This window comes from Bufo gargarizans, chromosome 6 (genome assembly GCF_014858855.1).
Source record: "Bufo gargarizans isolate SCDJY-AF-19 chromosome 6, ASM1485885v1, whole genome shotgun sequence".
Lineage (NCBI taxonomy): Eukaryota > Metazoa > Chordata > Amphibia > Anura > Bufonidae > Bufo > Bufo gargarizans.
Window position 1 is genome coordinate 155,585,776 of NC_058085.1, and position 16,593 is coordinate 155,602,368.

The 16,593-nt window shown below is 42.3% G+C and overlaps 1 protein-coding gene across 1 annotated transcript in view; it reads left to right on the top strand.

Moving 5' to 3' along the window:
* Positions 1–16,593, top strand: part of PSD (pleckstrin and Sec7 domain containing) — a 245,691-nt gene that overhangs the window by 23,789 nt on the left and 205,309 nt on the right. Inside the window, exons 5-6 of the mRNA XM_044299275.1 lie at positions 10,088–10,282; positions 12,063–12,143. Of these exons, the coding sequence (XP_044155210.1) occupies positions 10,088–10,282; positions 12,063–12,143 (276 nt within the window). The remainder of the gene's footprint in view (positions 1–10,087; positions 10,283–12,062; positions 12,144–16,593) is intronic.

Genomic DNA, 16,593 nt, shown 5'->3' on the forward strand with positions numbered 1-16,593 from the left:
CAAACTTTGTGAGAGTACCTCAGGGTACACTTACAAGTTTTGTGTGTACAAGGGGCGAGATTCCCGTATTGAACCCCCAGAATGTCCCCCTACTCTGGGTGTTAGCGGGAAACTTGTGTGGGACCTTATGCACCAACTGCTAGATAAGGGTTACCACCTGTACTTGGATAACTTTTATACTAGTATCCCCTTGTTCCAGTCCCTCACTGCCAGAGCCACGTCCGCTTGTGGGACCGTGTGGAAAAGTTAACAAGGCCTCCCTACCTATCCCCAGGGGTGAGACCCGTGCCCTTACCAGTGGAAACCTGTTGCTGGTCAGATATAAGGACAAGAGGGATGTCCTTGTACTGTCCACAATTCACAGTAACGGTATCACCGCTGTCCCTGTGCGAGGTACAGCGGCACTGATCCTTAAGCCGGATTGTATCATGCACTAAAATCGGTATATGGGAGGTGTTGATCTCTCTGATGAAGTCCTCAAGCCATATAAAGCCATGTGCAAAACCTGGGCATGGTACAAAAAAGTTGTGGTCTACTTGGTGCAGGTTGCCTTGTACAACTCTTTTGTGCTGTACCGAAGCGCTGGTAACACAGGGACATTCCTCCAGTTCTATGAGGCAGTCCTCAAGGCCCTGATCTTTTCTGACCGAGAAAAGAGCAGGCCGCAGTTCCTCGGGAACTGTAGGCGTCCCTGAATCGTCTCTGGCCAACACTTTCCAGGTGTGGTCCCCCATACTGGAAAGAAGGGATGGTCCCAAAAAAAGTGCAGAGTGTGTAACAGGAGGGGGATACGGAAGGACACCACCACTCAGTGTGACACGTGCCCCGATCATCCGGGTCTCTGCATTAACGGTTGCTTCAGGGAGTACCACACTTTCATGGAGTACTAAATTTATAATCCCCTTCCCCCATTTTAATTTATCCCAAATTTTTTTGGAGGGGGGGGGGGCATTTCACATTTAGGCCCCCATGGTGCCAGACCAGCAATAAACCCCCACATGGCACACCATTTAGGAAACTTAGACCCCTTGTTTTTACCTTGAGGGGTCTAGTTCCTAAATGGTGTGCCATGCATGGGTTTCTTGCTGTTCTGGCACCTTGGGGGCTTCCTAAATGTGACATGCCCCCAAAAAAACATTTTAGCTAAATTCTCTGTCCAAAATCCCAATGGCACTCCTCTTCTGATCCGTGTAGTTCACCCGCAGATCACTCTACATCCACATATGAGGTATTTTCTGACTCAGGGAAAAATTGGGCTATGAATTTTGTGGCGCTTTTTCTCCTTTTAACGCTTGTAAAAATAAAATAAAACAGGCTACAAGAACATGTTAGTGTAAAAAAAGGAGATTTTGAATTCTCTCTTCCACTTTGCAGCTATTCCTGTGAAACACTTAAAGGGTTAACAAGCTTTCTGGATGTAATTTTGAATACTTTGAGGAGTGCAGTTTTCATAATGGGGTAATTAATGGGGGATTTCTAACATAAAGACCCTCCAATTTACTTCAAAACTGAACTGGTCCCTGAAAAAATCAGATTTAGAAATTTTCATGAAAAATTGGAAAATTGCTGCTCAACTTTGAAGCCCTCTAACTTCTTGAAAAAGTAAAAACATGTCAACTTTATGATGCCAACATAAAGTAGACATATTGGATATACAAATCAATATATAATTTATTTGGCATGTTCATTTTTCTTACAAGCAGAGAGTTTCAAAGTTAGAAAAATGCGAAATTTTTGCATTTTTCATGACATTTTTGCATTTTTCACAAAGAAATGAGGTAAGTATCGGCGAAAATTTACTACTAACATAAAGTAGAATATGTCACGAAAAAACATTCTCGGAATCAGTATGATAGGTAAAAGCATCCCAGAGTTATTAATGCATAAAGTGACACTGGTCAGATTTGCAAAAAATGGCCTGGTCCTTAAGGTGAAAATGAGCCCGGTCCTTAAGGGGTTAACCACTATGTGTGAGCATTCCCTAAAGCCACTTGTCTTATTAAGACAAGCCTTGTCCATTTGTCCTATTAAAATATGTATGTCATGTAAGGAGATCCCCTCTATTAGCCAGAGCCCCAAAGAAAGAGGGGCTTCTGCTCTGGCAGAGTCAAAATGGCTATGTGTTGGTATTTAATAGGATACCTCCTATATAAAATACCCCTAGAGTGGTTTAGGTAAGAGTGCAGTCACAGATGAAGCTTGCTGCAGTTTACAATATTGCAGAATGTCCTGAAAACTGTTTTCTGATGCGTTATGTGAAAAAGGGTTTTAGATGTTAAAAACATCTACCTGGTGGGATATGTTGCTATACTAGCGCGCAATGAGTAAGGCACAATAGGGCGGCACTGATGTGGCCTTATTACAACCAAAAATCATCGCTGCAGTTTTTAGGTTAGACATTACAAGGGTGATCAATTCTGCCATTACATTTGGCCTCTTGATTCTGCAGGTGAAACAGTAAACTGAAGCATGAACCTAATATTTAAAGGGGTTTTCTGGCTTCATGATATTGATGACCTATTCTCAGGATAGGGTATCAGAATGATATTGGTGGTGTTCCAATTGCCTCGTGCAAGCCCTGCATACTCTGCTTGGTAGTGGCGGTGCCGTGTAATTGTTCGTCCCATTTACTTGAATGGGAGAAGAAGCTGTAATTACACTACACCGCCACTACAAAGTAGCTGGTCTGCAGGTAACACTGAAGAGGACACAGTGCTCGCAGGAGAACCATGACCTCTTCAAACGGTTGGTGGGGGTGCTGGAGTTGAACCACCACCCATCTGTTATTGATGTCCTGTCCTGAGGATAGGTCCTCCATATCATGAAGCTGGAAAAACCCTTTTATTAGAAAACTGCAGCGACCTTCTACATCGGCACCACACCAGTGCTGCCCCATTTGACTCTATCCTATATCATTCTCATCATACAATCCAGCAACTAAAATGTTAATTAATATGGCACGATTGATTGTAATTACTTTATCTAAAGAAACATTGACCCTGACAAGTGCTTGTAACAATCTTGTTTTATGCGCTTTAATCAGAGTTTATATATTAGTAATGCATTCAGGTCATATCAGGTTTTCACTATGTTGAGCAAGCGATAATGAGAAGGTACAGATCTGATTGGTAATTTATGCTTTTTTTTCTTATTTTTCTATTTCTTGAATAACTTTTTGTATCGATTGCTTCCTGTGAAATGACTTCTCTGCATATTGCTATAACAGTGTTTGCTGTTTTACTTTGTTAGCACTAGAATGCTTTTTGAGGTTAGGAGGTATTGATACGGCTGGTTGCAGCTGGGCCACAGCGCCTGTATAAACCATGCAGCAAAAAAACACCTTGTAACATCTCTGCAATTTGCATCCGCGAAGTTGTCCGTCAAGGATCCGTGTGTGGTCCGTGTATCAGTTTTTTTGCTGTCTGTGTTGCATCCGTGTTTCACTGACCCTGTACAGCTAAAAAATCATTTTCAAAGCATCCCTTCCTAATGATCCGTAAAACATGGATGCAACCAGGGCTGTGGAGTCAGTAGATAAATACTCTGATGAGCTCAGTTTTTGGTACTTCCGACTCCGACTCCCCTACTCCTCTGTATTTAATATGCAAATGTATTTTATACATTCCTCAAAGGAAAGAAAGGCAACATACATGTCATTACCACAGAACCACTGGCTAGGAAGCCAGCAGTCTACTGTATTGAACAGTTTAAGCAAAAGACAAACACAATGTTTATTTTCATCAAGTGGCTGGATAGTAGCAGCAGGCATAAACATCAGGAACAGGAACTTTACCAGTTCAAAAATGGTGCTGCTGCCGCTGCCTTCTCCTTTGTGTGCTGATCTTCTGCTGAAGATCGGGCAGTGGGAGGATCCAGGAAGGGGCATTTATTGTAAAACATGATTTCCCTAGTACAATCCCATAGTCATGTTTAAAGTTTAAAGGGACACTGACAGGCCCAATAAGCATCGGCCTCCGTCTCATCCAATGCCCATAGGATTGTATTGGGCATGCGCCGGATCTTGTGACGTCGGGGACAGTAGAAGCCGCCCAGCGAAGTGAATATTGATGAGCTGGGTGGCGCTTCAAAATGGCAGTTGGGGGCGGCGGGCAGATTGAAGACGTTTCAAGCAGGTTTTAAAACTTCAGTTTTCTGTATTTATAAGGTGGACAGGGGGGATACTTAGATGATTTTAATGCACTTTATAAGACCTGTACTGTGATATATATACACCTAAATATGCTTATTGGGCCTGTCAGTGTCCCTTTAAGCTAACAATCTGAGTTTACAAGTTTTTTTTTGCCTTAGCTGAATGACAGCAGTTTTTCAAATGGTTTACAGCTTCAGGCCTAGTTCACACGAACGTATGGCTTTTATAGTTTTTTGCGGTCCGTTTTTCACGGATCCGTTGTTCCGTTTTTGAGTTCCGTTGTGTTTCCGTTTCCGTTCCGTTGATTCCGTTCCGTTTTTCCGTATGCCATGTACAGTTTACAGTAATTACATAGGAAAAATTGGGCTGGCCATAACATTTTCAATAGATGGTTCAGAAAAAACGGAACGGAAACGGAAGACATACGGATGCATTTCCGTATGTGTTCCGTTTTTTTTGCGGATCCATTGACTTGAATGGAGCCACGACCCGTGATTTACGGCCAAATATAGGACAAGCTCTATCTTTCAACGGAACGGAAAAACGGAAACGGAAGGCATACGGAACACATTCCGTTTTTTTTGCGGAACCATTGAAATGAATGGTTCCGTATACGGACCGTATACGGAACACAAAAAAACGGCCCGTACACCCGCAAAAAAAACGTTCGTGTGAACTAGGCCTCAGTCTTGAACTATTGCTATCCATTCCCTTCACTTATACAAGTGTCTCTAGTCCTGCAAAAAACAGATTTACTTAATCAGTTATCAGTGAGAGGCTAGGTTAACCACGGGCGTTGCGTTCCCTGTAACAGCAGAACTCAACACAATGGAAAGTATAAGTATTGCCGCTCCTTAACTGTGCGTTAAGCATGCTTCTTCACGGTCACTTAACGTGTTTGTTTTGCGGTAACGTGACGCACTGCATGCATTGGCCTTTATTCTTACAGTAGAGAAGTAATTAATTATAACATTTTGGGAATTGGGACATTTAAACTTGCTTTTATTTTTAATTTTATTCCAATTTAAATTTAGTAGGAGTCAGTCAGTTCATTTTTACCGACTCTGACTCCAGGTACACAAAATTGCCTCCGACTCCGACTCCACAGCCCTGGATGCAACACGTATACCATCCGTGGCTTTCACTGACCCATAGACTATAATGGGCATGATGGATCGGTGAACACAGATAAAATAGAGTATGCATCCGTTCTATAAACACGGACCTGTGGACTGTGCTAAAATACTGATGTCTGAATACACACATGAATATGAATGGGGAAGTGTGCTGTCCATGGAGAACACGTACAGCGCACATCTGTGGAACACGGACGTGTGAATGAGGCTTAAGTCTGGTGCTTCCTTAGGGCTCATGCACACGACTGTATGCATTTTGTGTTCCACAAAACACAGATTCGCTAAAAATACGGCTGCCGTCTGCAGACCTCCCAAGTGTCCTTCTTTTGGAGGGACAGTCCCTTTTTTTGACCCAAGTTCCTCTGTCCCTCTTTGCACCTTAAATGTCCCTCTTTTTCATTTCAGGTATAGATTTACATTATTAGATTTACAACATTGATCCGGAAAGTGTTTGCCTGGATCCTATCTTTATATTAGAGCTTGCCTTTTATATTAATTTATTATTTGATGCAATATAGATTTTAGAAATTTCTATATGTAGATAATTTATGTGCTATTATGCGCCATTAAAGTGTATAGATATGCTGGAAAAATTAATCTTTCATATAATCAACAATACGTGTCCAAAAAGTTGGGAGGTATGCGGCTGTGTGCATTACGTATTTTGCAGAACTGCTGACCCCTAATAGAACAGTCCTATCCTTGTCCTTAATGCACACAATAATAGGAGATGTGAATGAGGCTTTATGTGGAGGTGCAGGCCTATACATAAGATTGGTATTTCATCCAGGAGGCCGTGCAACAGCCTAACTCTACACCAGCTCCCTTACTGGCTAGATTTAAGCCATTTTCCACCCAAAAAACGTCAAGGAATATGGTAAATGAGCGGGCCTGCCGGCCTACCTACTTCCCAGCCCAAGCCACATAGTCTTTTCTCGCCCCTCTGGAAAACTGGTGTGAGCTGGGAAAAGTCGCAGATTTTGCCGCAAAAATTCCCTGTGACAAAATCCTCAACTTTAATATGCCAGCGGCATATATGAGTTAATAAATTTCCCCTATGTCTTTATCATTTAGTTAAAAAAAAAAAAGTTGCTAGTTCAGTTGAAACAAAACAGTTTTATTTGTCCTAAAAGTCCTACAGTAAATGCATGAAAACAGTAAAGCCCTGAGTGCAGAATGTGGCTGCTATGGAAACTGGAAGGCCTCGCTGACAAATTCAATTTTAATGGTAGTTTGCAATTAGCTGTAAAATGTCAAACATTTTCTCCAACAGCTTCCACAAGGAGACACTAGCAATAAACTCAATATATTGCAAACATTCAGTCCTATGCAAATTTCTGCTTAACCACTGCATTGCTGACCTCCAGAGTCATCTACACACATTTACTGGAAATGCTAGGTCTGTTTTTTTAGTGTGTTGAAGCCATTTGTGTTGTCATTTTTTTTTTTTTTTTTTTATGTTCTTAGTGATAATATAATGCCATAATTAAAATAAGTGGCTTATGAAATTTGAATCAGCTGTATAATTTTTCTTGCATGGTGCCCACTTTGTTTTCTGTTTTAGCTCTTCACATGCACACACAAATACACACACTTTTTTCCATGTTTATTTTTTTTGCTTACTTTTTTTTTTTTTTTAAATATCTTACTATAGACCTAGAGTTGTACAGCCTGTTTGTAATGATGACCTGTCCTCATGTCATCAATATATGATCGTCGGGGGTCCAATCAGCTGTTTGAAGATGAGGCACTCCATGAGAGCGCTACTTCCTTTCATTACACTGCTCGTCATCTCAAAAGTGCAGTTTTTGAATGGAACAAGTAGTTGCAAGTATACTACGCCACCGTTACAGGGGAAACGACGTGTAGTGTAATGAAGAGGAAGCAGCGCTCGCATGCAGGACAGCTAATCGGTGGGGTGCCAGGTGTAGGACCCCTCCCAATCAGATATTGATGACCTATCCGTTCACAAGTGTTCTGTAATCCTGGATTTTTATAATGTTCTCAGTCAGTTGTAATGCTTTCATAGCAAGGTTAGCATTGAAAATAGTGAGCATTGTCGTTATGTTTCCACTGCCAATTTGACGGCCTCGTAAAGCCCTTATGCACAGACCAAGGATTGGGGCAATTATCAGGGGTGAGTATTCATTCAAATGCTCGTTCCCAATAATTGCCCTGTGTGAATGTGCTGCTGATCACATGATGAAAGAGCAAGAGCTTGTTTGTCAGATTATCGCATTTTTTATGCAGCACATAAAGTCATTGCTGGCAGCACATTGCCCTGTGTAAATAGGATGCTGCTGACAAACAGCAAATCTGTATGGGCATGAAGGATTGCAGTACTATGTGCTCGTTCCCATATAGTGTAAGTGCAGCCCTCCCCTCTGCTCAATGATAGGCAGTTATCAGTTCATTTCCAGCCATGGAAATGGGTCTTTAGATGAAACAAAATCCTGTTTAGTCTGTATGCTCATTACTAGAAATCCAGGATTTCAGCTGCATATACAGTATTGAAATCAGTTTCTTAGATATGTGGATTATACAGGCTCTTGGACATACTGTACCAGATTACTCCCCTGGAGAACAGATTCACCCACTATTATATGGTCAATGTCTACATGTTTTTCATATTTTTGGAAGGAGCAAACACCATGGATACCGTGTTAGAGAGAAATGGAGAGGCGATCTTACCCTTCACTAGAAAATGAGAATAACAAGGGTGGATTTTATTACTAATCACCGAAAAAAAAGCTTTCATTTTTTTCATAATCTGTAACATTCAGAAAACAAAATTAGAACGTTGCTAATATCTGACAGATTTATCCTGTAGTCTCTAATGTGTACATGAAATAATGATGCAGCATTCACCAATTTCCTTTTAGTAAATTGTATTCCATAGTTGGAGGCATTAAATATAGCGGGCATACGACATGTGAAAACAAGGAACGCCTGTTCCGACACTTCCTCATGAAATGTACATTGGACACTCACAAGTTCTCTCTTGCACTTACAACCTCTTTAAAGGGTTTCTACCATCAAATTTCTGTTATGTAGCTGACTGACATTAGCGATGTGCTAATGTCAGCACTACACAAGCGTGTTTTTTACATTTGTACACACTTTTAAAATATGCTAATTAGCCTCTATGTGGTATGTGGGCGTAGATTCAGCACCTAGAGGCTCGAAAAACTAACCATGTATCCTGCCCAGGTCCTCCGTTCTGCCCGCCCCGCTCCTCTTGATTAATGTCCAAGTTCCATGCATCGTTGATGAAATCCCTGCGCCTGCGCCGTTCACTTCTGTATTCTGCGCAGGCGCAGTGAGTGAATGATGCGCTCCTTGTGTCGGCTTCCTCACTGCACCTGTGCGACTACGTCACAGTGAGGAAGCCGGCACCAGGAGTGCGGCCTTTACTTACTGCGACTGCGCCGAATACAGAAGTGAACAGCGCAGGATTTCATCAACGATGCATGGAACTTGGACATTAATCAAGAGAGGCGGGCAGAACGGAGGACCTGGGCGGGATACATGGTTAGTTTTTCAAGCCTCTAAATGCTGAATCTACACCCACATAGCACTTAGAGCAGGGATGGCCAACCTGAGGCTCTCCAGCTGTTGCAAAACTACAACTCCCAGCATGCCCGAACATCTTACAGCTATCAGCCTACAGCAGGGCATGGTGGGAGTTGTAGTTTTACAACAGCTGGAGAGCCGCAGGTTGGCCATGCCTGCCCTAGAGGCTCATTAGCATATTGTAAAAGTGTGTATTTTAGCAGAACGGCTGCAGGTAAAAATGTAAAAAAAACACTGTTATGTAGTGCTGACATTAGCATATCACTAATGTCAGTCAGCTACATAACAGAAATTCTGATGGTAGAAACTCTTTAAACAACCTGGATATACTTTCTTTGAAATGACAGCGTTAGAACCGAGGGTAATGTGAGTTGTCACCAAAACTGACATATATATATATATATATATATATATATATATCTATATACAATGTAAGTTATGATATGGATACCAAGATAATTTACTGCGTGCCATTATCCAGGAAAAGATATTTATGACTTATCCTCAGCATAGATCATCAGTATCAGATCTGTGGAGGTGTGACACCAGGAACCCCCGCCAATTAGCTGTTAGAGCACCGCAGCCTCTTCCTAGGCCAGTGACATCACTGTACATCAGTCACATGGCCTAGTTGCCGCTCAGCCCCATTCATGTCAATGGGGCTGATCTGCAGTACCAATCACTGCCACTATACGATGTATGGTGCTGTCTTTGGAAAGCGGCCTGGAACCTGAATTGCTCATCAGAACTCCGGTAAGCACAGTGGCTTCCTGAAACAGCTGTTCAGTGGGAATGCCAGGACTTGGACCGCTGCTGATGTTATAATGATGACCTATCCTGAGGATGTCATCATTACCTCTTCCAGGATAACCGTTTTAACAAAGTTGACTATGTTGGAAAAAATAGGGGTCAGATATATGATGACCAGTCAAATGCCTAGTCAAATTAATTTTCAATACAACAGGTGAAGTATGATTAGTTTTCACATGTAACACACAACTTTTAACCTGAATCATGTCATAGTACACTTAATACTTATAGAATGTATGAGATTAGGTGAATTAAAGGACTTGATCGATATGGAGCGTAGGTAGAACCGTGTCACTGCTGAGAAGCCTTTCTGCTGGTCAGATACTTTCGCAGATCATGACACCACTACTTGTGCTGTTTTATAGTATACCTAGCAAGATATATTGGTTCACTTTTGTCCTGTTTGTTTCATGCATAGTGAACCGCCTCTTGGCAATATGGCTTCAGATTTTGATTCGGAAATGGACAGCACTGAACAGCTGGCTTTAGGAAGCACAGATACCTTATCCAATGGACATAAGGCAGATCAAGAAGCTGCAAAACGTTTGGCAAAAAGGCTGTACAATCTGGATGGGTTCAAGAAAGCTGATGTGGCAAGGCACCTGGGGAAGAAGTACGTGTGGGTATTGTAAGAACTATATATAACAAAGACCTGTTATCCAGTATCTGTCATGTGGTGAACTTCAGGACTTCATCTCCGATCAGTGTCGTACTTCAACAAAAAGTCACCATCACATTTCTACGGTTTTGTTGGCTTCATTCTTGACATCACATTTTCAGATCGTCTTCATTCATTCGAAAACCTTGTCATAAAAATAGTAAAAGTTTCCATATGAGAAGGAAAATTTACATTGAACCGACCTTTGTGATAGCGTTATAGCTGTACAGTTATATATACAGCAATAGCCATACTTAGGCCCTCAAAATATTAGGTTTTCTAAGGAAAAATGGTCAACATTTTTCAAACTAAGCCTAACGTTTTTAAAGGGGTTCTCCAGGAATGATTTAAAATGGCTGCCAGCAACCAGTCCTAGTATGTGAGCAGGACTGGTTGCCTCCACTTGAAGAGCTGCCTAGAGGGTGATGTAATTATGTGATTCCATCTACTATATGCCATCATGGCTGAGCAGCCTGACAGGAACACTCACCAAGTGCTAGAGAGTAGTGTGTAGTGAGGCCCCTCACCCCCCTAGGCAGCTCTGATAGTGTAGTCAACCACTCCTGCTCACCTTCTAGGACAGGCTGCTGGTGGCCATTTACAATCGTTCCTGGAGAACCCATTTAATCAGGGTACCATCAGAGATATTTGTGACCTGTGCTATGAAAGAGGTTGTTTAACTAAAAATTAACAAAAAAAAAACCTGATCAGAATCCCTCTTAGTCTCCTGTACTTTCTGGTCCCTCTCCACAAGGACATTTCACCATTGCAGCCAGTGATTGGCAGGATAATCCCTTTTCCCAATTTTTGTCTTCACACCATCCAAAATGGTCAGTGCAGATTCCATAGAAAATGGAACCTCCTGCAGCTAAATCTGCTTTCTCTTTGTGGACGAATTTGTTCTTATTAGTTTTTTGTAGTACATCGCCCACTCGCCACAGTTTGGGATGTGGTCTGTTGTCCCTTGACAGTTAAACCCCTGATAGCATATCTGCTATTAAATATCTCTAGAGACACTAGCAAATAAACCTACAATACTGACTTAATAACACTGTAGCTAAACCTACGAATGACTTGCGGATTGCATGACTTCCAACAAACATTCTTGGTAGGAAACAACAGTCTATATTCCCAGGCCAGCACTGTACATTACATGTCCATCTATGCTATGATATATATTTTTTTCATTATTTAAACTACTGTACATAAACAAATAAAAAGCTTTGTGCAGATGACTGCATCCGATTTTGTGGTACGCACATCCCGCGTTATGTTACAAATGCCTATTCTTGTCTGCAAGATATGTTCTATTTGCAGGGCTGAGAAACAGACATACAGATGCAGACAGCACACTGTGGGCTGTCTAAATCTTTTGCGGACCCATTGAAATAAATGGATCCGCATCCGATCCACAAAAAATGCGGATCATATGCAGACTGAAATTACAGTTGTCTGAATGAGGCCTAACAATGACTATTAGGTAGATATCCAATATCCCATTGATGCTCCCTTCGATTATAAAATTCAAACACACACAAACAGTATAAACTTACCTTAGGTAACAGCAGGCCCAAATACTAATAAAGCAGTATGCAGTCTAAAATGCCCCTAATTATTCAATGTCACATGTTACTCCTATTCCTTACAGTTCATCAGAATTTTTCTCTCATGGTCTATATTTTGTGTGCATTTCCATGTGACCTAAAGACCAATTGTTTTCCCTTTTAATTTTCAGTAATGAGTTTAGCAAGATGGTTGCAGAAGAGTATCTGAAATTTTTTGTCTTCACCGGAATGACCCTTGATCAAGCATTGAGGTAAATCTTGAAAGCGCTGTCTTCACATTTACATTGAGAAGAAAATAGTTTAGAGTGACTGCCTAAATACCTACTGTATAGGAAGATGAGTTCCGTTGTTCAGTATGTCACTGTCTTGTAGGAACAGAAGAAAATACAAGTACGGCTAGATAGATGGTGCAAAGAATAAAGAGGAGTATAGTCAAATTTCTTGAGGTCCTTAGGTATATAATCATAGTGGTCTCCCATTTTTTTGTTCTTAGTACTGTTTGATTTTGATCCTTTTCATGTGGATTTGCCATGAAGAGCATACAGTGGAGTGAACAAGGACTAAAACTGACATCCACTGTACTTCAGGGTCTGCATGCATGTATGCATTACACTGTATACATGGCAGCATCTAGCTTTATAGCAGTATATAAATAGGCATGGTTTTATGACCTGAAGTGTTTGGTTTATTATATAAGAACGTTAAGAATCCAAAATATATTATTGATATTTATACAAAGAGCATAATATCTGTTTGTAAATTAATAAAAATTTATATAAATTATATATTATACAGTATATGTTTTTTGAAGGTATTGTCTAATCAAGAAATCTGTCCGTATGCCCTATAAAGGCATATGCATGTCATAGAGGGTGGTCCCCTGCTCAGACTCCCCCTCTATGAGCCACCTAATCGGCAGCTGCCAGTTCAAAACTATCTTAAAAAACATTTGGTACCTATGACATTTTACCATTAATCATTGTTTTAGCAAAATAAGTGTATTTATTGGATAATGAGCAGTTATGTAATTTACTGCAAATATTGTACACTACTCTTGATGATGTCACTAATGAATGTCACTAATGAATATAACTTATAAACTTCAAGGACGCTAAAACTAAAACAAAAAAACTTTATTCCTTTAATTCACTTAAAAACTGGGTGGGACATACTTAAATACTTTTGTTCTGACAGGCTATGAGAATTAGAAGGACAGTATAATATAAATAGAATCCAGACAATCTATCTGAACAACAATGGTAATTTACCACCCTACACTGTTCTTATGGTAATCAATATCCTAGTGAGGGTATAGTTAGGAGATCTTTTTGAAATGCCATTGCTCAAACATTCAATGTGGCACCTTTAATCCCTAACATTATTGCTGTCTGTGGAGGACTCCGGTAGTGACCGGGTGGTCACACTGGCTATGGTGGCAGCCACATTTTTCTGCAGGTTGCAAGAACCTCCTGCCAGGGCAGGGGAACTCAGGATCTCCGGCTATAAAGGCTGTGGCCAAGTAATCTCCAGTGGTGGTGATGGCGATCGGGAACTTCTTGCTGCAGCGGACGCCATTTTCCAGGGCAGCTGGTAGTTAACCACCATCAGATTATAGGAGAAAGCGGTGGTTGTCAGGTATCCCAGCTGAAAAGTTGGAGGCGGTAGTAGACCTGGGATCAGTAGGTCCAGCTGGGGCTGAGGTTTCTCCTGGAAGCAGAGGACTTCCTCCGCGGTCTCTTGGAGACAGCGCACGCGGCCTGCGGCTGCTGGATCCTCCTGCCAGCTCTCACCTGCTGGCATAGGGACAAGTGCTTTGGAGAGGAGGGTCACCCTGGTGGCAAAGGGTCCCTAGAGAGAGTTCATGGGGGTATACTCAACGTGGTCCCCCACGTATAGGCTATGGCAGGCCTGGGGCAGGTAGGAGTGTTTTACTGACCTGCGTCCTATGAATAGTTCTTCACTGTTCTCATCGTCTGCCAAGAAACCACTGCCTCTTTTGACTGAGAACCACAATATGGTCCCTCAGCATCTCTCCAGCTTCAGATCCCCAGTCCATTTTTTGTAATCCCACATCGTCTGGGTCTGTAACTTCCGGCGGGACTATGGGGTTCAATTGCGAGAAAGAACTGCTATTCCTGCGCAGCGGAGTGGACGCTCCAGCCGCTTGCACCGCACCAGCCGGCACAGCAGACTCCTCCTTGTCTCTTGCTGGGTTCCGCTGCACTTGGGAGAGTTTCACATCTTGCAGGGCAGCTTGTACTTCAGGCTCATCGCCCCAGACCATCTCTCCCCAGTTAGGCCGCAGAGGACGCGCCATCTTGTCTTCCGCTTTGCTACTGCAAACTGGTAAAACGGGTGGATTCTTAGGGGTGGAGTCTTTACTCTCTACACTTGAACTGGGCAGTTCCTGGTGGTCAGGGCTGTGGCTTCCCGCTCTTGGGCTGGGTGTTTCCCTGTTTTCCCACTCTTGAGGTACAAGAAGAACATATGCCCTCACTGGCAAAGATGGCGGATTAACCCCTCGGTAGCCGGCGCCTGTCGTTCCGCTATAAACATAGTAAAGTAATTTTTAGGGGGTTCTCTGACAATTCTGTAGGCCTTGTAGTATAAAGACACCAAGGTAGATCCTGTTCTTGAAGCCAAGATTGCAACAGGCCCCTCCCCCTAGGGCTCTCTATATAATGCATCCCAGGTGTAGGAAATGCAGAGTGGTATGTTGCGACCTAAAATGTCTCTTTATGTGTATCACGGTGCTCCTACCTGGATACCGCTGAACCAAAGGCTTTGGCTCCTAAGCAATAAATAAGGGGAATAATTGAGGGATTAAGGGAGAACTTGAGTCTAGACCTTGAGATGAAGTTCAATGGCAGCTTTACTTGAATAAACCTTTTTCCAAAGCAGATTTCAGGCTCTATCTTGGTTCCAGCAGGCTTTAGCATTAATATGGCAGGCAAACTTAACTCTGCTATATCTGACTCTGCTGTCCTGACAAGCTTAATTAGTGTCCTTGTTTTCTTTGTGATGCTGTGCTTCACTCTTTTGTCGGGCTTGTGTTCAGCCAAGGGATGTGGTAGAATCTGGTGAGCTCCAACATGGAGTCCCTACCAGCACACACACTACCACTAGAACCAGTTCTAACTGGTCCCCACTCTTCCTCCAGGAAAAAGGACTCAACCACTTCTCTCCAGTGGGGGAAGGGGGGGGGGGGGGTAGAATGGAATGAAAGGTTCCATTCTATTTAACTATAACTCTGCTATGTTTGCTGCCACCTGCTGGTGAACCAGGTACATTACATGAACAGTTACATAACATTAGAAATGCACAATGTGGAGGACCTGGAATAAATGCATAGGATGACATGAGGTTAGACCAATAAAGACAGTAGCAAGGTTCAGAAGTGGTAACACCACTCTGAGGTGATAGGGTCCATTCACACATCCGCAATTTCGTTCCGCATTTTGCGGAACGGAATTGCGGACCCATTTACTTCTATAGGGCAGCACAATGTGCTGCCCAGACACTTCCGGGTCCGCAATTCCGTTCCCGAAAAAAATAGAACATGTCCTATTCTTGTCCGCAATTGCGGACAAGAACAGGCATATTCTATTAGTGCCGGCAATGTGCGGTCCGCAAAATGCGGAACGCACATTGCTGCTGTCCGTGTTTTGCAGATCCGTGGATCCGCAAAACACGTTGCGGACGTGTGAATGGAGCCTTACACAACAAGAGCAATAGTGGTGCCTTTATGCAGCAAAGGCCTAATTTGCATATTAAGAAAAAGTATAATAGGTTGGGAATGGATGCTTGGCTCAACAAAAGAAAACAACATTTTAATCAGGTGAACCACAGGTATGTGTCTATGAAAACAGTTTGGTAGGGAGGTCACTGGTGATACATTCCCTTTAAAGGGCATCTGTCAGCAGATTTGTACCTATGAAACTGGCTGACCTGTTACATGTGCGCTTGGCAGATGAAGGAATCTGTGTTTGTCCCATGTTCATATGCGCCCACATTAATGAGAAAAGTCATGCATTAGTATTTGATGCATGCTCATCCGCAGCTCCATTCAACTCTATGAGTGCCAGAGATAGTCAAGTACAAATGCTCGGTTATCTCTTAGGCCTCTTTCACACGGGCGCTGCGTGTGAGAGCCGGACAAGATGTGGGTGCTTTGCAGGAAAATGCGTGATTTTTCAGCGCGAGTGCAAAGCGTTTTAATGCATTTTGCACAAGCGTGAGAAAAATGGGCATGTTTGGTACCCAGACCCGAACCTGGACTTCTTCATAGAAGTTCGGGTTTGGGTTTGGGTTAGGTGTTGTGTAGATTTTATTATTTTCCCTTATAACATGGTTATAAGGGAAAATAATAGCATTCTTAATACAGAATGCTTAGTAAATTAGGGATGGAGGGGTTAAAAAAAATATATATTAAACTCACCTCATCCACTTGTTCGCACAGCCCGGCTTGTCTTATTTCTTCTTCTTTGAGGACCTGGGAGGAAAAGGACCTTTGGTGAGGTCACTGCACTCATCACAAGGGCTCTGTACTTTATGCAGAGCTGCAATGTTTGCTTTTCAAAGTCACCATGTATAAGGGCAGTCCCCTCTGATTTAAAGGCTATGTACACCTGTCATAGTTAAAGGGGTTCTCAGGGTTTTTAATATTGATGACCTATCCTCAGGACAGGTCGGCCAATCACC